At 36.5% G+C, this 27,509-nt stretch overlaps 1 protein-coding gene across 1 annotated transcript in view; it reads right to left on the bottom strand.

Annotated features, from left to right (window-relative positions):
* The window catches only part of ARIH1 (ariadne RBR E3 ubiquitin protein ligase 1), a 105,601-nt gene that overhangs the window by 33,643 nt on the left and 44,449 nt on the right, over positions 1 to 27,509 (bottom strand). Inside the window, exon 2 of the mRNA XM_081506319.1 lies at positions 20,377 to 20,444. Coding sequence (XP_081362445.1) covers positions 20,377 to 20,444 — 68 coding nt within the window. The remainder of the gene's footprint in view (positions 1 to 20,376; positions 20,445 to 27,509) is intronic.

Raw genomic sequence — 27,509 nt, 5'->3', positions numbered from 1 at the left:
ATTAATAATTTTAGTTCAACCAGTTTAAATATATTAGCAAGTAAACTACCTACAAAGCATACTTTATCCCACAAATCATTTAAAAATGAAACTACTACATGTGTCTCTTTCTACAAAAGACTTGCTTTCTAAATATTCTTTGAAAATAATTTTTAATTTATTAGGGTAGGGGAAGAAGGAGAAAACAAAAAAGTATATCTTTAAAAGTTTTTATATCAAATAATCTATATATTGATTTTTTTCATATAAAGTATGTATCTCTATATACAGAAGTAGTTCACTAAGATAGCAACAGCATAGTATGGCAAGTACTAGCTAGAAAGTTTCAACTAAACTGTAAACTTCTTGACTGAAGATAGGCTGCTGCTGCTGCTAAGTCGCTTCAGTCGTGTCCGACTCTGTGCGACCCCATAGACGGCAGCCCACCAGGCTCCGCCGTCCCTGGGATTCTCCAGGCAAGAATACCGGAGTGGGTTGCCGTTTCCTTCTCCTGACTGAAGATAGGGGTAAACACTTAACACAATGTTTCCCATTAATCCAGTTAAGACATGGTCTTTGGTCTCCTGAAATATCTTAATATTCTAAACGGAAAAGCAACAGATTAAAGACAAAACTTTCAATTTAATCAGCAAAACTGTTAACATGGAATCTGATCAATTTACTTTTTAACTTAAGTACAGGTTTAAATAACTACAATGTTCTTTATATATAAACAAGAGGTTCTCAAGTTAAAAAATAATCGCTACTCAAAAGAGTTTCCCAATAGTTTTCATGAAAGCCTTGTTCAGGCATTGTGTCAAAGCATTTACTACATCTCCAGAACAACACTCATGAGAACCAGCATCACTCTCTAAAGACAAAATAAATATCCTTTTATAAATGCTTTGACTACATTTATGTTTCAATGAAATGGTCATATTATCAATCAAAATGTCAACATATTATTAATATAAAAGGGGAATGCATATGAAGTTGTCTCTGATGATTAAGCTAATCAAAATATATAGAGCAGATAAATCAAATGCTTTTCTACTAAAGTTATCTTTGAAAAACACCTAAGATAAAAGTTTTATCTGAAAAGTTGAAACATATGAAGAAAAATCTAAATATGAATAGGTATATGAATTAACCTCTTGTTTTTAATTAAAAAAAAAAAAATTTGTGGTCACAAGAAAACACTAACTCCAGTCATCCAAAACTTGAAAATTAACAACTAACTGATACTTCGGTGAACAGTCTAGATAGCATTCTATGCAAATACAAATAGACATGTGCACATTTAATATAATCTCATATTCCAGGCTTATTACCTGCTTTCTTCACTAAACAATATCTAACAACACCTTTGTCTGTGAGCATGGGGCTACATTATTTTTCACTGTTGCATAATATTTCTCTGTAGGTATATACTATAATATAGGTATACTTAACCAACCTTATACTGAAAGATATTTAGAGATGTTCCACATACAGACAATCCTAGATTAAAATCCTGCCCCATCTGATGAGGGAAATATATCTAGACTTGTATTTCCTTATTAGTGAAGCTGAATATATTTTTCTGTGAAGACACTGCCATTAGTTTATGAGTTCAGCATGTAAATGAAGAGTAATCCTTTGTTTTATGGACTGCTTTCTTCCCAGTTTCTAACTTGCCTTTGAATATTGTTTAACGGTGTTTAACTGCCACTTTTCATTTTTATGTAGATGAATTTACCATGCAACACTGTTGTGATTTATGGATTTCATGAACTTTTAAAAAATTATCTCTTTATGCAAAGACTATAGAAATTCACTCATGATTTAGGCCTTTCCTTTAAACTGTTTCCATTAAAACTGTTGATTTACGTGGAAATTATTTTTGTGCAGTAAGAAGAAAGCAGGGGTTCTATTTAATTTTAAGCCAAAAAGCTAGCCACTACTGAAGGGTGTTTCAACTACTGAAACACTTCCTTCTACCTTAAAGGTTATCAATTTATACCTCATCTCCTTAAACAAATCTTCTTTGACAGTTCCTCCTCTTCAAATTAGGTGAGACTCCCTTGGATTACATCCTCACAGTATTTTGTACTCCTGTGTAACAAATCACATTACTAACTCTGTAATCACTATGTTTTTGCTGTGAAAGATAAAATGAAAGTAGCTCAGTTGTGTCCAACTCTTTGTGATCCTGTGAGCTATAGCTCACCAGGCTCCTCTGTCCATGGAATTCTCCAGGCAAGAATACTGGAGTGGATTGCCATTCCTGTTATCACTATTTTATGTTTTTCCTACTAGAATGTAAAGCCCATGAGGACTATTTTATTACTGTAGTAACCCTAGTATCTATAAGCATTCAATTTCTTTTTAGAGAATAAAGAATAACTTCTCAATGATAATTAATAATAAATCTGAATCTCTTTAGTCAGGAATATTTCTTAAAGATAGCAATATATTATAGTTTATAGTTTTTGGTCCATTCTAGAAGGCAAATAACTTTCAAATACAGCCCAGGTAAACAGAATGGGGAACTGAAAAACCAACTCATATTGCTGGTCATAGCAGGCAGGCCAAGAAATTTTGTTCATTTAATTAAGTTCCATTTTACAGAAATGTAACATTTTAAAATTTGTTTTTATTTTTATTTTTAATCATCACATGCTCTGTCCACCAAAGACTTTGCTATGGTTATTTGGAAAGATATTGAAGTCTAATTTATTTTTATAGAACATACCTTAAAATGGGTATTTAAACCAATTTTGCCAACTGCAAATAATACATTGATTGTCCTTATGTAATACCGTACACTTAACTCTATAGTTTAGGTTGGGACTTCCCGGAACTCTTCCCAGTTGATTACCAGTTTACATAATTTTTTCACTAATTACATTGTTTTTTACATTATATAGCTTTTCTTTCAAGAATAGTAAAAACAGCTTTCTATTTCCTAAGCCTGACAGCCCTAATTACTTAGACATAATTAAAATGTTGGGTTTTAAAAAATTTATTGGCCTGCCTCAGGCCTCAGTTTTGGCACGTGGATCTTTTGTTGTGTCATGCAGGATCTTTCACCGTGGTGCAAGAGGTCAGCAGTTGCAGCACAAGGGCTTAGTTCTCTGTGGCATGTGACCAGGAATCAAATCCATGTCCCCTGCATTGCAAGGTGGATTTTTAACCACTAGACCACCAGGGAAGTCCCTAAAATGTTTAATTGTATTCAAATGCTCATTTTAGCCAAAATCCTACCCATGACAACCTCCATTTCTTCTGGTACCTGTTGTTACTGAAGTCTTTAGTCAAAATAATTCTCATTTTATAATTCAAATCATTTTTCAACTGACATATATTCAAGGTTTCTTCATTCTTGAAGTCTAGTTCTATAGGGTTGATCTTAGCATTTAACTTTCTCTTTCGAAATGCCAATTCAGGTAGTAATTATTTCAAGAGCTTTTAGCTATTAAGACCTGCTGGATTTACACCCAATCTTTGTTCATTTGTCCTCCTTGCCTGCTGCTGCTGCTGCTGCAGCCGCTAAGTCGCTTCAGTCGTGTCCGACTCTGTGCGACCCCACAGATGTCAGCCCACCAGGCTCCGCCGTCCCTGGGATTCTCCAGGCAAGAATACTGGAGTGGGTTGCCATTTCCTTCTCCAGTGCATGAAAGGGAAAAGTGAAAGTGAAGTCGCTCAGTCGTGTCTGACTCTTAGCGACCCCATGGACTATACAGCCTCCTTGCCTACCATCTACTAATTCCTTCTTTGTCCTTTTCTTCTCTTACATGTCTCCATTTTCCATAGTACCTGCTCTATTTCTGGCTATTGCCAACATGCTTTCAATACATTATTGACCAGGGGATTTTTGCAGAAACATATGTGACCCACAAGTTGTTATGCAAGTGAAAGGTCTCCCGTCAGTAACGTTCAGGTAACAAAAGACATATTAATATGTCTCTGGTCAATAACGAGTTAACTTCTGCAAGATTACTGCTTGTCTCTTTTTTCTCCCCTTAGTTCTGTCAGCTTCCTTTTCATCTTGTTCTGTTATTTCATCAGTTTATCTTTGATCCCTTATCTCAAAGTCTATTGCTTAATCTTCTTAAAAGAACAAAGAAGCTTTTTTTCAACCTGCTAATTATGACAGTTTTATAAGGACTACTATGCTCAAGAATATACGTGGGTTCTTAACTTCTCAGACTTTGTATACCTGGGTCACATATTTGAAAGTTCCTTCAGTTTGCTGGCTTTTACGTACATCCTTGCTGGTCAAAACAGACCAAGATGAAGAGAGACTAATTCAATGTAAGGCAATTCAGTTCAAGTACCTTGCTTAATGAGTTAACACACATATTTCTCTCTGCTTCACTGACTCCAGTACACAGCTGCAAAGATTATCCTAGAACAATACTATCTTCCTTTCCTACAAAATTTGACTACCCTTTGGGAAAATCATATTGATGAAAAGAAAAATAGAATGGTAGTGTTGCTCTTTCCCTTCATTCCGGACTTTCTTTGGTGGGGCGAGGGCATGATTACAGTATACCCACTCCATCTCTCACAAGGCCTAGATTTTTCCAGATTAAGACTGTCAGAAGGGCTGGGGATTCCCTGATGCTCTAGGAGTTAGGACTGCATGCTCCCAATGCTGGAGCATCATTAGATCCCTGGGTGGGAAACTAGGATTCTGCAAGCTGTGCAGTGCAGCAAAAAAAGTTAAAAGGGCAACCTGAGAGAGTCTTCAGTAGAGATTATCAACCCTCACCCTACGGTTCTTTCTGTTCATTCAGTATGTGTGCAGTGTGTGGGATCTGAGTTCCCTAATCAGGAATCAAACCTGTGCCCTAGGCATTGGAAGCGGGGATTCTTAGCCACTGGACCACCAGGGAAGTCATTCAGTATGTTTTCAGAAATATAGTTAAGCAAACTGGCACTTAATCAGCGAACTCTCCAGAATATTTAGATCTTAATTTTTCATTTTCCTTGAATATGAGAAATATACCAAGTAATATAAATTAAATTTCAAGGCAGGAACAATTACAGCTTAAAAACTAAGTCTGGTTATGGAAGTATATATATAGCTGGCTAGTATGTCTTCTTGAATTCCAAATGACTGGCATCATTGTTTGCCATGTCAATAATTTTGTCATTATGAGTTTTTCTTAAAAGCCACTTATCACAGTAAATGTGATAAGAATTCAGGGAATAAGGCAATGGGGGGGGGGGGATCATACAACCGAGGTCAGGAGCTAGAACATTGCTAGCACTTTAGAAACCCTCCAAACACCTTTTTCAGTAACAAGCTCTCACCCCAGAGATAATCACTACTTCATTTTACCACCTAAAAATACCCACCCTCAAACAATATAACTTATTTTTGCCTGTTTCTGAATTTCATATAAACAGACCATATTGAGGCTAGGTATTGTTGAATTTGTTTTCCTTTCACTAAATATAATGTTTTTAAGATTCATCTATGTAGTCAGTTGTTGCGTTACTTTACTTTTCATTCCTGAATTATATAAATATACCACAGTTACCTGTCTATAGACACCTGAGTTGTCTGTAGCTTGTGGCTGGTATGGTAACAATGCTATAAACATGCTTATATATAACTTTCAATTTAGACATGCTTATTTTTCTCTATATACCTGGGAGTGGAATTACTGAGTCAAAGATATGCAATTGTATTGCTGCTAATTGAAAAAGAAATTTTTATAATTCTAAAATCATTTACTTTAACAACTTATCTGTAGATTCCTTTGGATTTACAATATACACCATTCATATCAGTGATTATTAACTGTCTAGTATCTGCCTTACAACCATTATACTTTATTATTATTGGTATACTACTGGCTAGGATCTCCTTCAGTATCATGTTGAACATGAGCGAAGATAACAGACACCCATGTCATAAACTCCATATAAAAGGGAAATATTTTCAACATTTCATCATGAACTATATTTCCAACAGATGCTTTTATAGATTTTTAGATTAAGAAAGTTTCCTTTTGTGCCTAGTTTGCTAATGGTGTTTCTTTTTAAAATCATAAATAATTGCTAATTTTCAGCAACTGCTCCTCTGCATCTACTGAAATATTATACTCATTTATTTGTTCAAGTGACCATATTTAACTGTTTAAAGTTAAACCAACCTAGCATTTCTGGGATAAATCTTGGCCATGCTGGATTATTAATTCTTCTTATGTACTGCTGGATTCAATTTGCAAATATTTCGTGTTTTTGTTTCTCTTGGCATCTATGTATATGATAGGAACTGACATGTAATTTTCCTTTGGGTTTTAGTATCAAGGTTGTGATACCTTCAAGAAGGTGGAGCACTCTTTTTCTGTTTTCTAAATAAAGTTATGTATTATAAGGTTAGAATTTCTGTCTCATTAAATGTTGGTCCAAGTTTCCAATGTATCCAATCTGGACTTGGACTTTATTGAAAGTTTCACTTCACAGTTATAACCCCATATGGGTTTTCTATTTCTCATGTAAATTTTTGGAAATTGCAAATTCCGAAAAATTTATCCATTTCATGTAAAATTTCAACCTAGTTATTCACAGTATCTTTTTTTTTTTAAGTATCTTAGGATTCAAAAAGACATTCCTTTCATTACTGATATTGGTTATTTGTGCTTTCTTTTCTTGACTAATCTCATCTTTTGTCTTCTTGATCTCTTTTAATGTTTCTTTCCCATTTCATTAAAGTCTCCCCTGGTATTTCTTCTTGTATATATTCTCTCTGAATTTATTTTGTTCTTCTTTTTCTATTTGACGTATCATTAACTTGAGACTTAAGATGAATGCTTAGTTCATTACTGTTCTTATGCATGCACTTTACATGTATTTATACATGTTTTACAGGAGACAGGGATCAAGACCATCCCCATGGAAAAGAAATGCAAAAAAGCAAAATGGCTGTCTAAGGAGGCCTTACAAATAGCTGTGAAAAGAAGAGTAGCAAAAAGCAAAGGAGAAAAGGAAAGATATACCCATTTGAATGCAGAGTTCCAAAGAAAAGCCAGGAGAGATAAGAAAGCCTTCCTCAGCGATCAATGCAAAGAAAAAGAGGAAAACAACAGAATGGGAAAGACTAGAGATCTCTTCGGGAAAATTAGAGATACCAAGGGAAAATTTCAGGCAAAGATGGGCTCAATAAAACAGAAATGGTATGGACCTAACAGAAGCAGAAGATATTAAGAAGAGGTGGCAAGAATACACAGAAGAACTGTACAAAAAAGATCTTCATGACCCAGATAATCACAATGGTGTGATCACTCACCTAGAGCCAGACATCCTAGACTGCGAAGTCAAGTGGGCCTTAGAAAGCATCACTACAAACAAAGCTGGTGGAGGTGATGGAATTCCAGTTGAGGTATTTCAAATCCTCAAAGGTGATGCTGTGAAAGTGCTGCACTCGATATGCCAGCAAATTTGGAAAACTCAGCAGTGGCCACAGGACTGGAAAAGGTCAGTTTTCATCCCAATCCCAAAGAAAGGCAATGCCAAAGAATGCTCAAACTACCGCACAATTGCACTCATCTCACATGCTAGTAAAATAATGCTGAAAATTCTCCAAGCCAGGCTTCAGCAATATGTGAACCATGAACTTTCAGATGTTCAAGCTAGTTTTAGAAAAGGCAGAGGAACCAGAGATCAAATTGCCAACATTCACTGGATCATCAAAAAAGCAAGAGAATTCCAGAAAAACATCTATTTCTGCTTTATTGACTATGCCAAAGCCTTTGACTGTGTGGATCACAAGAAACTGTGGAAAATTCTGAAAGAGATGGGAATACCAGACCACCTGACCTGTCTCTTGAGAAACCTGTTAGAACTGGACATGGAACAACAGACTGGTTCCAAATAGGAAAAGAAGTATGTCAAGGCTGTATATTGTCACCCTGCTTATTTAACTTATATGCAGAGTACATCATGAGAAATGCTGGGCTGGAAGAAGCACAAGCTGGAATCAAGATTGTCGGCAGAAATATCAATAACCTCAGATATGCAGATGACACCACCCTTACGGCAGAAAGTGAAGAAGAACTAAAAAGCCTCTTGATGAAAATGAGAGAGGAGAGTGAAAAAGTTGGCTTAAAGCTCAACATTCAGAAAACTAAGATCACGGCATCTGGTCCCATCACTTCATGGCAAATGGATGGGCAAACAGTGGAAACGTTGTCAGACTTTATTTTTGGGGGCTCCAAAATCACTGCAGAATGTGATTGCAGCCATGAAATTAAAAGACACTTACTCCTTGGAAGGAAAGTTATGACCAACCTAGACAGCATATTAAAAAGCAGAGACATTATTTTGTCAACAAAGGTCTGTCTAGTCAAGGCTATGGTTTTTCCAGTAGTCGTGTATAGTTGTGAGAGTTGGACTATAAAGAAAGCTGAGTGCAGAAGAATTGATGCTTTTGAACTGTGGTGTTGGAGAAGACTCTGAGAGTCCCTTGGACTGCACGGAGATCCAACCAGTCCATCCTAAAGGAGATCAGCCCTGGGTGTTCACTGAAGGACTGATGTTGAAGCTGAAACTCCAATACTTTGGCCACCTCGTGCGAAGAGCTGACTCATTGGAAAAGACCCTGATGCTGGGAAGGATTGGGGGCAGGAGGAGAAGGGGACGACAGAGGATGAGATGGTTGGATGGCATCACCGACTCAATGGACATGTGTTTGGGTAAACTCCGGGAGTTTGTGATGGACAGGGAGGCCTGGCATGCTGTGATTCATGGGGTCGCAAAGAGTCGGACACGACTGAGCGACTGAACTGAACTGATACGTTTTAGCACAAATTAGGCAGCAGTCTACAATTATTTTCCCTTAACATTCAAAATAGTTGCTATTTAAGCACTTACGAATATTTGAAACTTTAATAAACATGGATAGAATTTAAAATGTTGGCTTAAAAATATACAACCCGCTAAGTACAACATAAAGCCACTTTAATATTAATTTTAAAAGATAGCACTGTGTGTTTCTGAAGACATTCTGATGATTACAGTATTCTAGATAATATTCTAGATTAGCACTTATTTTCTTTCATCTACTGAGGGATCATCCTACCATCACTTCCACTTTTAGTACTGAGAAGTCAGCTATTCTCTGGAAGAATATAATATATACTTTCAATTATCTATTTTTCCCTCTACATACATTATATATAGAGAGAGATAGTTTCACTTTAGGTAAGTAATCTTTCTTGTATCTTACTGCTTTTATGATTGTCTCTTTATGTTTATAGGTTTACCATGATGTTTTAAAATGCAGATTTCTTTTTACCATATTTCATAAAATGCTTTGGCAGAAAGTGAAATGGGAAATTTTTCACATAAGTCAAATTATCAGTCTTGTTGGACTGTAAGGTGCCATCAACTGAAAGATGCATTTAGATTTTAGACAGATATCTAAGGTGTGAAAAACCATATCTTAGAATCAATAAAACAGCATTTTATTATGCATCAGTCAGTTCAGTTCAGTCGCTCAGTCGTGTCTGACTCTTTGTGACCCCATGAACTGCAGCACGCCAGGCCTCCCTGTCCATCACTCACTCCCGGAGTTTACTCAAACCCATATCCATTGAGTCGGCGATGCCATCCATCTCATCTCAATCTCTGTCGTCCCCTTCTCCTCCGGCCTTGAACCTTTCCCAGCATCAAGGTCTTTTCCAATGAGTCAGCTCTTCGCATCAGGTAGCCAAAATATTGGAGTTTCAGCTTCAACATCAGTCCTTCCAATGAATATTATTATGCATGGGAAGAGTTAAATTCTCTTACCAATCTAGAAAAATTAGTCATTAAACCTTCAAATATCACCTCTCATCCATTTTCTCCTCTTTTTCTAAACTCAATGGAGACCTTCTTGTTGTATCTTTTATGTTTCTTCTCTTGTGTATTTCCCATCAATCCATGTGTGTGCATAATTCTGAACAGTGTTTTGATTTCCTATTAGGTTGGTGCAAAAGTAATTGCAGTTTTGCACTGCTGAAATTTGCAATTTGATATTGAAATATATTCTTAAATAAATGTGGTTCTGTTATACATCGTTTTAATGCACAGTTCTTGCTTTATGTTTTTTGCTAACGACTTACTACTTTCTGTTTATTTTATATGTATTTTACACTGTGGAAATGATGTTAGACAAAAACAAAATTCAAGTGATTTTATTCAAGTTCAAAATTGGTCATAAAACAGTGGAGACAACTCACAATATCAACAACACATCTGCCCCAGGAACTGCTAAGAGATGTACTGTGCTGTGGTGGTTCAAGAAGTTATGCAAAGGAAACGACAGCCTTGAAGATAAGGAGTGCAGTGGCTGGCCATCAGAAGGGGACAATGACCAACTGAGAGAGCCATCATCGATGCTGATCCTCTTAAAACTACAGGATAAGATGCCAAAGAACTCACTGTCAACCATTCTACGGTCATTTGGCATTTGAAGCAAACTGGAAAGGTGAAAAAGTATAGTAACTGGGTGCCTCATAAGCTGACTGTAAATCATCATTTTGCAGTGCCTTCTCTTATTCTACACAACAACAAACCATTTCTTGATCTGACTGTGAAGTGCGATGAAAAGTGGATTTTATACAACAGGTGACAACCAGCTCAGTGGCTGAACAGTGAAGACGCTGCAAAGCACTTCCCAAAGCCAAACTTGCACCAAAAAAAGATCATGGTCAATGCTCAATGGTCTGCTGCCAGTCTGATCCATTACAGCTTTCTGAATTCCGGTGAAACCATTACATCTGAGATATATGCTCAGCAAATCAATGAGATGCACCTAAAACTGCAATGTCTGCAGCCAGCATTGGTCAACAGAAGGGGCCCAATTCTTCTCCATGGCAATGCCTGACCGCATGTTGTACAACTAAGGCTTCAAAACAGAACGAATTGCACTACACAGTTTCGCCTCAACCATATTTACGTGACCTCTTACCAACCAACTACCACTTCCTCAAGCACCTCGACAAGTTTTTGCAGGGAAAATGCGTCCACAACCAGCAGGAAGCAGAAAACGCTTTCCTAACACATGGAGTTTTATGCTACAGGAGTAGACTTATTTCTCACTGGCAAAAACGTGTTGATTGTAACAGTTCCTATTTTGTTTAATAAATATGAACATTAGTTTGAGCCTAGTTATAGTGATTTAAAATTCAGGATCCAAAACTTCAATTACTTTTGCACCAATCTAATAGTACACTAAACCTGTTTATCTGTGTCCAATCTGCTGTTAAACTAATTCACTGAGTTAATTTTGCTTATTTTGTTTAATAAGCTTTTTTTTTTTTCCAAATCTGTACGACAGCTCATACATTCTAATTCCCTGATGAGAGCATACCTATTTTAGTTTACTAATTTAGTGTGACTAATTCTAATATCTGGAATCTCCAATTAGTATACTTTAATTACAAAAAATAATTTGAGGAAGTAATTTGAGGCCTTGCTGCTTTTCCCTAGAAAAAATTTATACTTGGTTCTGTCAGGTGTCTGGGTACATTAACAGTCTGGAACCATCTTAATTCAACTTCAAGGCTTGAGGTTTTCTGGGCCACTCAGATGACCTGAATACTATCTTCAGTATTTAGGAGAGCCAGTTTACCTAATCCTCATTTTTGGTGGGATGAGAACTTCAACTTTTTTCCCACTAACCAAAGGCCAACAAAAACCACAGCTCAATCTCTTGGCTACCTCTTCTGGATCAGCATATGCTTCTAGGGCACAGCAGACTGGGGTACTTGGCTCATTTGTCTAGATTTCCATGTTCTCTTGGGTTTTAACCCTCTAATTCTTATTTTACTAATTATCAGATGTTCTTTGTTATTGTATTTAGTGGATGGAATGACTCCCAGAAGTTTTCCAGTCTACTTTATTTTCTGTTAAACTCCTTCACATCTCTTCCATCAATACTCGGCTTTCAATTAACTGTCACCAACCTAAGTCAAGCCGACATTTTTCTTTTATCTGTATTATTGAAACAGTCTTCCAGTTAGTCTTCCCGCCTTCAATCAGCTCATACTGTTAGTTTTTTTTCTATAATAATGTTCTTATATTACATTTCTCCATAAAACTTTTAAGGGCTTTCCACTTAACAGTGGAAAAGTCAAATTTTATTTGCTAAGCATTCAAGGTCTTCCAAAATGTACTTTCCACTAAACACATCCAATCATTTCCTCTCTATTCTTCATGTAAATCTTAATTACCATTCAACATGTGTTCCTTAAACACCCCCCACACCAAAACTATTTTCTGAACCTGTAATACCCAGGTTCTCACATTCCCCTGACCTTCTAAGTCCAATCAAACTCCATCTCATCAATAAATTCTTAACCACAATAGCAATAATAAGATAATACATTTGCTGCTTTCTATACACTGCTCTGCACTAACACCTGAGTTGTTTGAAGTGGAAAAACTCTGCTATACTGTAGAACAGTGATGAATGCTATCACAAAAGTCTGCCATCTGACAAATCAACTTTACTTTCACATTCTCGCAGTTAACTGTGAAACAATATACTATTATTAATGTGGTTGAGGAAAGCTACATACTATCACAATAATGTACGAGGGCTAACCCCCATACTTAATTACTAAATGGTAACTTCAGAATGAAAAGTGGAAAGCTATTTGCAACATAGGGTGGAAAAGATTGATATCCATTTTTAAGATTCTATGATCACACCTGTCCATTAAAAGTAGTCATCAGCCACCTGTACTGCTCCTCACTTCAGACAGGCCAGTTAACTGATTAACTAATAGTGTATTACTGACTACAATGAGTTTTAAAATTTAACAAAACATACCTATATGAAAAGAAATCTGAGCTGAAGAAAAGAAGATACCAACTTTTTACTTGCTACTAACTGTAAAGGAGCTTAACTTGGCACAGGGTGGTGGTGGTAGGTGGATTTGTCTCAAACTTCTGACAAACTGAAATCTGATTTAGATGCATATCATACATTAAATAAAAGTTCTACTGTAGAAAAACAAAAGCTAGAAAGGGCTGAATTTAAAGTATTTACTAAACTCTATATATGTTAGGAATTGTGTTAAGTGCTAGGAATGAAAGATTAGTGAGGTATTTTCTACACAAGGAACTCTAGCTCGATCCATGGGTTGGGAAGATCCCCTGAAGTAGGAAATAACAAACCACTCCAGTATTCTTGCCTGGGAAATCCCATGGACAGAGGAGCCTGGTGGACTGTAGTACATGGGTCGTGAAGAGTCAAACACAAGTGTTCTGGTTAAATATGAGTACAAAAAACAAACAAAGGCGCTCCCTAGAACTGCACAGCTAACAGCCTACACTGGCACCCACAGAAGACCTGTGGTCAGATAAAGGAAACATTTCCAAAGCTGAGGCAACACAAAAAGTTGGTAACTACTTTAAAAGTTTTATACTACTAATGTGTAATATAAGAAATAAAGAGAAGACTGAGAAAGGCAGGCAGAAACTAATGAAATAAAAATAAGGGGAAGAAGGAGAACTCACTTTCTCAGTCTCTCCTGCTGGGAAGATAAGTGCCTAGGAGATGCAGGGTGATTCATAGTTTTTCTGTCAAGCATAGTACTGAAGAAGGGTCAATGAGAAATTTACTCTATTAGAGGTAAGGAGATACTCAATTTTCAAAGACTGCAATAGCAGAATTACTAGTCTTGGTGTCACATGCCCAATATTTGATGCTACAAGCTGTGATGCTTGTGCCCAACGGCACCAGCAACAGCTCTTCCATTAAAAGAGTTTGGCATCTTCCTGAACTCAGACTTCAGGGCTGATTCTCAATATGTAATGTCTTTTCCACTTAACCTCTCAGTTTGCTTACAACTAAAAACCCTAACTGATATACCAGAAAAGGAGACAGTTCAAGATGAGAGATGAAATAATGCAAGCAACATCCCACAAAAATTATGATAGAATCAAAGCCCAGATGGAAAGGTTGGCCTTAAAGAAAGACAGATTTGTTATTGCTGCACTTCTGATTCTCTGATTTGTTCACCTGGAAGATTATGGGAAGAAGCCGTGAATAGAGAAAATTCTACTTAATTTGAAAAACAGAAAAGAAAGAAATCTGCAGAGTTAAAAAGCAGAAGGCTGGGTAAGAAAGAAAATGTCAAAAGTCTAGAAAGCTGCTACAAGAGACAAAAGAGACCAGAAAGTTAAAATGGTCCCTTGTCTACCAGCCCCTCCCCACCTTCACCAACATTTATTTTTCAAAAGAATAAATCACTCATATTTAGGGTCAGGACAGATCTGTTTAAGCTGTGGACTAGAAGTCCAGGAGGCAAGTAAGAAGAATTACTGTTAAGAATCTATTTATATCTTTAATCCTGTTGCTGGACTATGAATTCCCTCCTCCAGGACAGGGACTATGGCTCACTAATAAACACAAGAAATATTTATATGCTTAGTATATGGAAAAGAGAGAGGAAGAAATTTAAAACTTCACAATTTTTACTAAGGTAAGAATCATCTTTAAGTATGTCAAAATGAATAGAAATAATACTTGAATACATTTTGTGTCACCAACTGGAAAACAAGATTTTTTTTTTAATGCTATGTAACAAAATTTATTGGCCATATTATCTATCTTCGCTTGTGATTCCTGGGATCCTAAATATTATAAGATTATCATACAAGGAACTTTCACTTTTATACTTAAGAACTGGGAGACGCACAGTGTCACTGAAGCCAAGCCTCCTCATAATTCCGTGTTTCTCTTCATTCTTCAAGGGTATTAATGGGGTGAGAGGAGAGATAACAATGGAAAAGGGCCCCGGCATTGGCATTTACAAAAATTCTTAGGTAATTTTTATGTCCTTTAATAGTTTACCAATTGATTGTCTTGAGTCTCCTAGGTAATGATTATATTGTCTTCACAGAATTTCTCTTATATGAATTTCTTTTTTAATTAAAAGAATTATTTTTAATGTTTTATTTTCTTTTGGTCATGTTGTGCAGCATATGTGATCTTAGGTCCTCAATCAGGGATCAAACTCACGCCTCTAGCACTGCAAGTGCAGAGTCTTAACCACTGGACCGCCAGGGAAGTCTTTTTTTCTTTTTTTTACAGAAAAGTGCTTTCATTACAAATAAATGTTTATTTTCTGAATTAAATAATTATTTTGTTATAAAGTTTTTCTGCAATTATTGAGGGAAATTCACAGAATACAAAAAAGCATAAAGAATTTTTAAAAATCCATAATCTTCCCATCCCCAAAACGATCATGCCACTTATTTAATTTTCCATGTATTATTTTATGTATTAGAACTTCTAATACATTTAAACGGAGGTGACTGCCAATAACCCTGTTTGATTTTAAGTGGCACATTTCTAATATTTCAAAATTAAGTATGGTTTTGCTATAGGTTATTAGTTGATATCCTTTATTAATCTAAGAAATTACCTTCTTAGTTTGCAAAAAATTGTTTTTTTCTGACTCAGGGATAAATACACAATATTATTAATACATTGCTGGCACTTATAATTTACCTTTTGGCTTCTCTTCATCAACCTGTTAAAAGTAGTAAATGCTTACAGACAAGTTTTTTCCTAAAGGTGACCCATTCTTGCATTCTTAGGAGAAATCCTACTAGACTATTATTATTTCAATTATTTTTTATTCATGAAATTAAAAGCTATGTTCATAACAAAGGTAGTTTTCTTATGCTGTCTTTGTCAAATATCATAACCAGATTTATTCTGATTTGGCTAACATGAAATAATGATGCCTTATCTTTTTTTACATTCTAAAATAATTTTCAATAGGAACTAGTAGCTCCTTAAGGGTTTATTAAGATAGAACTTGAACATAAAATCATCTGGTGCTTTTTGGGAAAGGAGAGGGATCTTCTAGTGTATTTACATTTTCCTACAGTTGTCTTCCTACTTTTTTCTTTGGGAGATGGGTAATTTCCTTTCTGAGCTTTCAAATGTAATGGTATAAGTGGTGTAAGTGTGTAGTTGCTCAGTTGTGTCCGACTCTTTGAGACTACATGGACTGTAATGCATGTCAGGCTCCTCAGTCAATTGGATTCTCCAGGTAAGAATACTGGTGTGGTTGCCATTCCCTTCTCCAGGGGATCTTCCTGACCCAGGGATGGAACAGAGGTTTCCCGCGTTGCAGGCACATTCTTTACCACCTGAAACCAGGGAAGCCCCATGGTGGTATACACAGTATTAATTAAAAATTTTGAAATATGCTTTCCTAACCATAATTTATACATTACTTTCAATGTTGCTTATTTGTGCCTCTTCCTCTTACCCCAATCACATTTGCCAATGATTTATTTCCCTCTCTTTTTCAAAACAAACTTTACCTTTTAAAGAGCAATTTTAAGCTCAAAGTTGAAAGCACAGAGGTTTCCTATATACCCCCTGCCACTACACACACACGCAACCTCCCCCTCCATCAATATCTCACGTAAGAGTGGTACATTTGATGCAATGAACCTACATCAACACATCACTGTCACCCACAGTTTACATTAGGTGTGAGGTTTGTACATTCAGTGCATTCAGATAAATGTATAGTTGACATATACTTATCATAACAGTTTCATAAACAACACTTTCACTGCCCAAAAGATTCTTTTGGATCCCTCTACCCTCTGGCAACCACTGATCTTTTCATTATTTACATAATTTTGCCTTCTCCAGAATGTCATACACCCAGGATCAAACAGTATGCAACTTTTTCAGACTGGTTTCTTCCACTTGCCAATACTCATTTAAGGTTCCTTCATGTCTTTTCATGGCTTGATAGCTCACTTCGTTTTAGCAATGATATATTCCATTGTCTGGATGTGCCACAGTTCATTCATCCATTCACCGACTGCAGAACATCTTGTTTGCTTCCAAGTTTTAGCAATTATGAATACAGATGCTATGAATACCCATGTGCAGGTTTTGGTGGGCATAAGTTTTCAACTCATTTGGGTAACTACTAAGATGCGTGACTGGATTATATGGTAAGAAACTTCCAAACTGGAAGCAAAGTGGCTGGACCATTTTGCATTCCCACCAGCAATGAATGAGAATTCCTGCTGCTCCACATCCTCATCAGTACTTGGTGGTATTTTCTGGATTTTGGCCACTCTAACCAAGGTGTGTAGTGGTAATTTCAACAATCCCATTTTAATGAGCAGCACCCTAATGATGATATGTGATGTTAATATCTCTTCATATGCTTACTTGACATCTGTATATCTTCTCTGATGAGGTGAGTATTAAGATTTTTGCCCACTTTAAAATTGGGTCTTAATCCTACTACTGAGTTCCAAGAATTCTTTATGTATTTTGGGTAACAGGTATCTTTTGCAAATATTTTTCTCCCTAGGATCAGTTTATTTCCGTTCCCTAGTTCACTAATGCTGTTTTTATCTTAAATAACTATTCTACTCTCTGAGTTTATTTTATATACTTTTCTAACTTCCTGTTTCAAAGGTTCAGTTTGTTTTCTACCTATTTATATTTTTTTATAGATACTGACTACAAATTTCACTGTACCTCTTTAGCCACATTCCACATCTGTCCTCCCATTATTTGGTTCTAATTATTTTAATAATTTCAATTTTGGATTCTGAGTTTTTTGCAAGTGTGAAAATAGAACTGACGTATCAATTTTTCTTGGAATGTATTATAGCCCAGAATGTGACCAACTGAAAATAATATACTCTGAAGGATACACAAAATACCAATACATATTTTAATCTCTAAGTTTATCTATTGACACCAGCCTAGAGAGACAGCACCCACAAAACAAGAATAAAGTTATTAAAATGAGTAAGTTGAATTGTTAAACAATTCAAGATGGCTAAACAGCTGATGCAGTAAGAAAAGCAAGTTAGTGAATTAAAGGTAAACCTAAAGAACTTTCACAGACCAAAGTAGAAAGACAAATACAGAAGAAGCATTTTTTAAAAAGGTGGAAAACAGATCCAGAAGTTTCAACATATAACCAACAGGAATTCTAGAAAGCAACAAAGAGAATGGAGAAAAGGTAATATTAAACAAATAATAGCTAAGAATTTCCCAAACTAAAAACATGAGTCCTCAGACTTAAAGTGCGCAGTTAGCTATGTTTTCCAAACTTACTCCACAATTTCAAACTGCTAAGAATTTCTCTTGAGGGAGGGGACACATGTATGCTACGTCCTATTCATGCTGATGTATGGCAGACGCCATCACCATATTGTAAAGTAATTCAGTTCAGTTCAGTCGCTCAGTCGTGTCCGACACTTTGCGACCCCATGAACCGCAGCACACCAGGCCTCCCTGTCCATCTTCCAATTAAAATTAAAAAAAAAAAGACTTTCTCTTAAAGCACTAAAGAATGTATTATTCTGGAGTGGGAAAAAAAGTAAATCTGGAGACAGTGGGATGCAAAAAATAAAATTTAGCCAAAAAACAAAAAAAGTTAAATACACTGATAGTAAAAATGCTTAACATTAAATGAAAACTTCAAATATATCAACTTATCCAACTGAGAGAGGAAGGGGGAGGACAGAGAAGAAAATTATGCTACAGTTTTTGTCTTGTGTAGGACATGAATATAAATAGTATACTGTTATAAACTTATACTTAAGTATGCATATACAAACTATAAGGGTGATCACTTAAAAAACTGAAATAAAATATATAACTCTGAAATTATTAGGGGGAAAAAAGGGGAAAGGAAACTTGATCAAGCCAAATAACCCAACAGAAAACATAGTAAATATAAAGCACAAGTCAAGGAAATCAGTAACTAAAGCTAAACTTATTAGTAATTACAAAATAAAGTATAGCAGTGCTACTATCAGACAACACAGGATATAATGTGTATGAGACAAAAAGGTATTGCATACTGATTTAAAAACACTAAAGATTTATAAGTACCCAATAATATACCTCCAGAATACACAAAACAAAAACTGGAATTACAAACAGAAACTGAAATGTTCACACATACTAAAAGTCTCCAGAAGTCACCTATTTCAATTCATACTCATCACACTTAAGTATAGTATTTAATTGAAAAATGCTTTCAACAGTGTTGGCAATGCTGTAGGGCAAATTTGAGAATGTCTTTGGAGAGATACACTGATAAGAAACAAACTATAAATAAGTCTAGCTCAGCAGAGGAGTATCAGATGTAAACGATGAAATTACTTTTTCCTAACAGTGGTGTCATAAAGTAAGTTGGAAAACAAACTTGACCAAAATTAAAAGTACCACTGATTTTTTTCAAAAAAGAAGGTCAGATTCATGCAAAAACAGGGGAAGAAAAAAACACCATACTAGTCAAGGAGCATTTTATTCTTCAAGCACCTGGGAAAGTTCTACAGTATGTGTCTAAGAATATAAGCTTTGGAGTCCAACAAAACTGAGTTTAAGTGCTAACTCCTTGTGTTACAAAACTGATACGAATATATCAAGCTCTAAGTCTTAGGGTCTACACCTATTAAGTGGGGATAATAATTTGTAGCTCCATAAAGCTATCACTAAGATAAAATGAAATAATGCCTGGCACAGAGGGCTCAATAATTAACAATTATTGTTGCTACTATTAAACTGTATTGGGGTGCAAGACGTGAGAAACTTCGTTAATATTCTTGGTATTAACATCTGTTTTGCAAAGTGTTTTTGATTTTAACGTCACACGGGAAATATCTTCCATTTATTTCTCATAATACTTGGATTCTCAGGTTGTAACAAAAACTATATGTAATTTTAAAATTAAAAGTAGAACTGCTAATTTTAGACTGATAGAATAAATAACGGCTCTCATCCTATTAGCAAGTGCTCCAAATTTCCAATCTAAGAAAGAGAAAAGATAAAGAAGGCACTGTCATTCTCCAGTCCTAATTTCTTGCCTTTAGAACCAGAAACATTTCCAAAGAGAAAATACCCAATGGGATTTAGTGCTGCACTGAAACCAGAGAACCACTCCAAACAGCTGTTTTAGTAGTAAGGATACCCTGAACAACTTCTTTATATTTAATGAAGAAATGTCATTATTATGCCTACAGTAGATTTAAAAGTTTAAGAGCAAGAAAGTTTTAAGTAATTAAAGGAAGATCTTATTCATGTGTTCAAGTCCTTAAAAAACAAACAGAAAAACACCTACTTTTAGTTCTCAGTACTCAAGAGGATGTATTATAGAAGATATTGAAGCAGAGTCCCCACACCTCACCTCCAAAGGAAACGAAGAAACAAACCTGAGTTCCCTTAATACTAGGTTTACTGAAAAACTTATAGATGGGGAATATATTAAAGCAAATACTATTCATACACGGTTTGTTCACTAAGTATATAAATCAATCCCTTACTTGTGTCTCATCAACTCAGTTCAACAGGCTTTCCATATTACTTCTAAGTATAAAGCTCACAATATAGTTCCTTACCTTTCCATTAGCTTCTCTTTATCCCAATTGAAGTGGCTAAGGAGTATTCTTGTGATAGTTGCTGGATTCTAAAGAAGGGGGGAAAAAAAGTCATTTTAAGGTAATAGCACTTATTGACATTTAGTGAATTTTTTAGGTTAAATTTACTCTTCTATAACACCCCACCCAAATTACCTTTCCTAAGGTATTTCTTTTTTCCCCTAAGAAAACACAAAATTTTAAGATCAAGACTATTTACAAATAGTTTGTCACACTAATATGCCATGTTTCTATGAGATTCTAAAGCAGAATTCACAATAAGCCAAGAAGAAATTAAATGAAAAACTACTGTATTAAATCAAGCACTAATAATAAAGTGAACTTTTTTGCAATTAGACTTAACAGACTGCCACATCAACACACTGTAAATCAATAAAGTTTCTGATACTTTATGTACTGAATAGTTCTAATCAGTCCAAACCATTTTTAATTCAAAAGGCCCTTCAGCGATCCTTAATGAAAAAGACAAAATACCTGTACTGTGAAATAATGTATAGAGTATCATCTGTAACCGCTATTTCATTTCTCAAAGGAAACCACAGAGTCCAAACTTTACTGCCCCCTCATCATCCAGTGATGTCACAAACCCTCTTGTTTTCCATGAAACTAGTGAACAGAGTTTTATCTCAGTAAGATGATGGGGCCTAGCAGATGAAGGAAATCCAACTTATTCAAAGACACTAGAGCTAGTTACAATGTCAGAAGTGAAATTCAAACCTGAGTCTGCTTATCGGTACTTTAGGCATAATTTTATTCTATCAAGTAACATTTCAAAAATGGGTCTTTGTATATAAACCACTTTTATTTCACCACAGTTAGGCAGCAATGTTCCGGCACAGTAAGTGTTTGGGATTCCCTGGTGGCTCAGACAGCAAAGAATCCACCTGCAATGCAGGAGACCCGGGTTTGATCCCTGGGTCTGGAAGATGCCCTGGAGAAAGGAATGGCAACCCACTTCAGTATTCTTGCCTGGAGAATTACATGAACAGAGAAGCATGGCGAGCTGCAGTCCACAGGGATGCAAAGAGTCGGACACGGCTGAACTAATAACACACATCTACCGATTTAGTTTAAAAGCAATCCTGTATAAAAATGTCATGAAAGAAATTCCTATCAATTATTCTTAGTAATACCATTTGTCACAAAAATTCACAGACATCCACACTGCTGCTGTTGTTTAGTTGCTAGGTTGTGTCCGACTCACCTTTGGCAAAAAAGCCAAAGATGCAGATATGGTAAGTCCCAACCCTCTGCTCCAGGAACATTTTGCTAATCCATCTAGGTATTCCGAACTTCTTAGACCCAGACTTCCTTAAGAATCTTCCTTCAACATACTATTTGAGAAAAACACTGTCAGTCTATCAGAACAGGTGAAAAGAAATCTATTAGCTCACCCTAAATTATAATATTTGTACAGAATACAGAAATTATCACATATCCAGCTCTTTTACAATAGGATTGTGGGCTTCCTTTGTGACTCAGCTGGCAAAGAATCCGTCTGCAATGCGGGAGACCTGGGTTGGATCCCTGGGTTGGGAAGATCCCCTGGAGAAGGGAATGGCTACCCACTCCAGTATTCTGGCCTGGAGAATTCCATGGACTGTATAGTCCATAGGGTCACAGAATGGGACAGGACTGAGCAACTTTCACTTGCCTAAAACTGAAATAGCTATTCAATCACATTTAAAATAAGGGCAATAATCCCATCAATTGGGGAAATTTAGTAGTACTCGTTGGGATTTTGCAACTACAACTTTGGGACATCCAACACACTATACATTCTCTGCCACTGGGGCAAATTTTTCAGGAGCTGTTAAGTCTCAACTTGCAAAGAGAAAAATGGGAGAGTTGGGGAAATGCCCTCTTTGACCTAACGTTGCTAAGTGCCCTTTTCTGTGTCTGAGATCCCACATCAAAAACAGGTTTCGTCTAGAGCTTCCAAACCTGTTTTATTGATTCTTCAAAAATAACTATGGAATGTTCTGTTAAAAAACAGATTCCTAGGTTCCATCCCCAAATGTGCTTGTTGCCAAAGGGATTCAGAACATTAGACCAGTGGTCCCCCAGGATGAAGAAAACATGACAATCCTTCTGGTTTTGGCCGTTCAAAAATTTCTGTGTACGTGTAATGTGCTTGTTTAGTAACGTACACAGGGACCTCCCTGGCAGTCCAGTGGTTAAGACTTAACCTTCCAATGCTGGGGTGGCAAGTTCAATTCCCGGTTGGGGAGCTAAGATACCACAGGCCTCAGGGCCAAAAAACCAAAACACAGGGAATTCCCTGGCAGTCCTGCAGTTAAGACTGTGCTTTCCAATGCAGTGGATGCAGGTTCGATCCCTGGTCAGGGACCTAAGATCCCACAAGCCTCTTGGCCAAAAAACCAAAACATAAAACAGAAGCAATACTGTAACAAATTCAATAAAGACTTAAAAAATAATAATGTACATACTTTACTGGAGGTACATGCCAGAAAATTTTTCCCAGAAGGATACTACTGGAAAATTTGGCTAAACCACATGATAACGCCAAAATAGCTATATTCTGACAGTGATCTACATTTCAGGGCAGAGAATATTTCACAATACTAAATAAATATATTTGGGTCACTATCTCAGTGCAGCTGGCTCAAGTCATTTATGTGCACTGAATGTAAGGAAAGGTGATGGAAAAATAACGTTTATTGTACATCTACTGTATTCTGGACCCTGTGTAAGAACTTCCCAGGTGGTGCCAGTGGTAAAGAACCTGCATGCCAATGCAGGAGACATGGGGACATAAGAGATGTGGGTTCAATCCCTGGGTAGGGAAGAACCCCTGGAGAGGAAACGGCAACCCATCCCAGTATTCTTGCCTAGAAAATCCCATGGAAAGAGGAGCCTGGTGGGCTACTGTCCATAGGGTTGAAACAGTCGGACATGACTTAAAAGACCAAGCACACGTGCACAACAAAGTATTTTATGCCTCATTTAACGCTGAGAGCACTCTGTAAGGTAAATACTCTTACTTCCCATTTTAGATATGAGAGAACCATGACTAGGCTCCAGGAGAATACAAAAACTACCCAATATCATACCTCTAATTAAGTGCAATAGTTGGAAATTCTAGCCTAGGACAATCTGGATCTAATATTCCTTCCTTTATTCCACGTAGGAGAATCCAAAGGAATATTAAAGATCTTACTTACATATGTTTAAATATCTTTTATATCCTCCACAATTCAAGGCAGGATGAGGAGGGGATGACAGAAAGCTAAAAGGCTCAAGGGCATTTGAGGAACTGAAAAATGTGATGGTTGGTTATATGAGGGAAAATCTTTATCAAAACTCAAACTATACACTTAAAAATAGGTACCTTTAGTCAAATAAAACTTACACATTAATAATGTTTATTTTTATTTAAAAACAGAACAATCTAACTTTTGGTCCTGGCATCTCCCTCCCACCAATTACAACTAAAAACTCGGCACAAAATACAACTAACAAGAGTCCTCTAACAATTGAACAACAGCAGGTAGATGGGGAGAACAGCGAAGAACAACAAATAAGATGGTAATGAGTATCCTGTTTGTTTTATCTCCTTTATTTCCTGGCTTGGACACAAGGGTGGGCCAAATAGGCATAATTGTGTAATAGGTATGATCGGCAAAAACTGAGACAAGCGCACCTTCTTGGTCAGAGGACTAGGGCAAATGCCCCTGGAGAAGTCAGAGAGAATACTTTTCATTTTCCTTTATTATTTCTCCCAGCCTTGGCCTAAGACCAGTCCCAGCCATGAAACTACACTACTGCAGACCACAGAAAACTACCAGGGAAAATCCACCGCTCTGAACAGAAGAACAAGGAAGAACTCTGTTGTAAAACATGTTAGAGAATCCCATTATTTACTTTTTTTCTCTTGCCACTTCACCTCAAGGCATGACAGGCATAAAACTAAAACAGAGAACTCCATACATTCAGCTAGAGGAATGAAGAAAAGGGCCTGTGGGAAACAGAGATATCACTGAAAGGAGAGAGATAAGGAAGCAGATTCCTAATTCTATGATGAACCAAATCCTGGGCTCACATGCAAGCAATACATGTGTGGAACAGCCAAAGAAGAATAGGAGAAGCTTCCAGAACAGAGCTATGATATAAACCGCTGCCCAAATCCTAGATCAACCTAGTGGGAATGGGAGGGGCAAAGTGAACATAGCAAAGATTTAGAAAGCTGAACAGATGATGGAATCTCACACAACATACTACACATCCAGAAGAGAATACAGAACTACCAGAAACAAAGTAAGAACAGTAACAAAAATCTGATCAACTATCAAGGAAGAAGACAATTACCTGAGTCTGACCCCAAGATGACCCAGATATCAGAATTATCAAAAGACTTTTGAAGCAGCTGTTAAAAACATGACACATTAGGTAAAGGTGAACACCTTAAAATGAATGAAAGAAATTCTTAGGACAGAAGCTCAAATTATTTTTAAAAAAAAGAACCAAATGGAAAATTTTAGGACTAAAAAACTCTAAGATCTTTGGATGGGCTCAACAGCAGAGAGGAGATGACAGAGGAGTCAGTGAACTCAAAGATATGTCAATAACAAGAATGAATGAGTGAGTGAGTGAGTGAGTGACTATGTGTGTATGAAGTTTTGGGGCCCTGTGGGATAATATCAAAAGCTACCAGCCTAAAATTCTATATTCAATGAAAGTATAGTTCAGGATTGAAGCAAAGGATATTCTCAGAAGAAAATGAAGAGAACTCATTGCCAGCAGACCTGCTCTCAAGGAACTAACTGCTAAAGAACCTCTCCAAATAGAAAGGGAATGGCAGCAGAGGGTAACCTAGAATTTCAGGAAAGAAGGAAGAGCAACAGAAATGGTAAATGAGTAAATATCATAGTCTATTTTTCTCCTCTTATGTTTCTGAAAATATACAAAACTGCTGAAACCAGAAATTATAACACGTTACGGTGACGGGAAAGATTAAATGTGTATCAATGTAACACATAAGACAACTACAATACAAAGGGACAGATACAAACGTCATCTGTATAGCTATAAGGTTTCTATGTTTCACTTGGGAGTAGGAAAATATTAACTCTAAGTAGACCGAGAAGTGAAATATTTATATACAACGCCTAGAGCAACCACTTAAAAAGAGAAACATAAAAGCACCGATACATATATAAAGTCGAATATTTTTGAAATTTCAATCCAAAAAAAGCAGAAAAGGAGGACCAAAGAGAAAGATAATTTAAAACATCAAAATTCAACATCAATAAATACATTAAATGTTAAAAGTGGGGAAAACAACAACAACAAAAAACCACTTAAAAGACAGAGGTAACTATACAAATACCAAATTATTATGTTATATACCTGAAACTGATGTCATGCCAATTATGCTTTAATTAAAAAAAGAAATCTTTGTGCTGCTAAATGAAAATAAAAGACAAGAGACGGAGAGCTTAGTTTTTTTTTAAGGCAAAACTATATATTGTTTATATAACAACCCATTTCCCAATATAATGATATAGAGACTAAAAGTAAAAAATTTTATAAAAGATGTATTATGCAAAACACAAATCAAGCAAAAGCTGCAGCAGCTGTTTTTCTCAGACAAAGTAAACTTCAAAACAAGAAAATTTACCAGTAATAAAGAGAAATTTCACAGTGGAAAGGTCAAATTACCAAGAAAACATGCACCTAACAATAAAGTCCCATAAAAAATGAAGCAAAAACTGACAGAAATGAAAGAAAAACCGACAAATCCACAATTATACTTAGATTTCAAAACTCCTCTCTCAGTAATCCACTGAATAGACGATTCAGAAAATAAACCATCTTCTATTAAGTAATCCAAGGGTCAATGAGGAAGTCTTGAAGAAAATAAGAAAACATCTTGAACTGAGGAATACAAAAATGCAAAACATCAAAATTTGTGAAATGTAGCTAATGCTGTTTAGGAAGAAATTCACTGTGTTAAATGCTTACACAAGAAATGAAGAAAGATATGGAGAAGGAAATGGCAACCCACTCCAGTGTTCTTGCCTGGAGAATCCCAGGGACGGCGGAGCCTGGTGGGCTGCCGTCTATGGGGTTGCAGAGTCGGACACGACTGAAGTGACTTAGCAGCAGCAGCAGCAAGCTATCATAATTAAAGCTATTACCTCCTGAAGGTTTGATGTTTAGAAGGAAATCTATCTAAAAACAGCCATATAGTAGCATATCAGAAAATTGCTACCACAGTTATGCTTGTATACTTCCTCCCTAGATGTGCCAAGAAATTTCAGTTTCCTAAGGTTACCCTTATTACGTTCATCTATGTTCCAGAGCGGAGAAGGCAATGGCACCCCACTCCAGTACTCTTGCCTGGAAAATCCCATGGATGGAGGAGCCTGGTAGGCTACAGACCATGGGGTCGCTAAGAGTCGGACACAACTGAGCAACTTCACTTTCACTTTTCCCTTTCATGCACTGGAGAAGGAACTGGCAACCCACTCCAGTATTCTTGCCTGGAGAATCCCAGGGACGGCGGAGCCTGGTGGGCTGCTGTCTATGGGGTCGCACAGAGTCGGACACAACTGAAGCGACTTAGCAGCAGCAGTAGCATGTTCCAGAGCACGTGGACCTAAAATCCTGTGTAATAAAACATTACTGACGTAAAAAAAAAAAAAGAAAGATAACAATTTTTTTTTAAAGCGCAAACTATACCTAACCCAAGCAGCAGAATTCAATAAAACTGAAGACAGAAAAATGAGAAAATAAATGAAACCAAAAGCTGTACTAAACATGAACCAAATGCAAGCAAGGACTAAACATGGGACTTCTCTGGTGGTCCAGTGGCTAAGACTCTGCACTGCAAACGCAGGGGACCCAGGTCCAATCCCTGATGAAGGAACTAGAAAATCCTACAGGCTGCAACTAAGACCCAGCAAAGCCAAAAATACAGCCAACCAGGAAAAGTTTCAGTTTCTTTTAAAGCTAAACATAATATTTAACCCCAAAATCTGACTATTAGGAATTTACCCAAGTGAAACGAAAACTTATGTTCACCCAAAAACCTGTATGAAGATGTTTGTGTGTGTGTGTCAGTCGCACAG

Source organism: Giraffa tippelskirchi, chromosome 7, assembly GCF_054371585.1.
Source record: "Giraffa tippelskirchi isolate mGirTip1 chromosome 7, T2T-mGirTip1v1.2.pri, whole genome shotgun sequence".
NCBI classification, from domain to species: Eukaryota; Metazoa; Chordata; class Mammalia; order Artiodactyla; family Giraffidae; genus Giraffa; species Giraffa tippelskirchi.
Note: the sequence above shows the minus strand (reverse complement) of the source record. Positions and strands in the feature narration are given on the sequence as shown.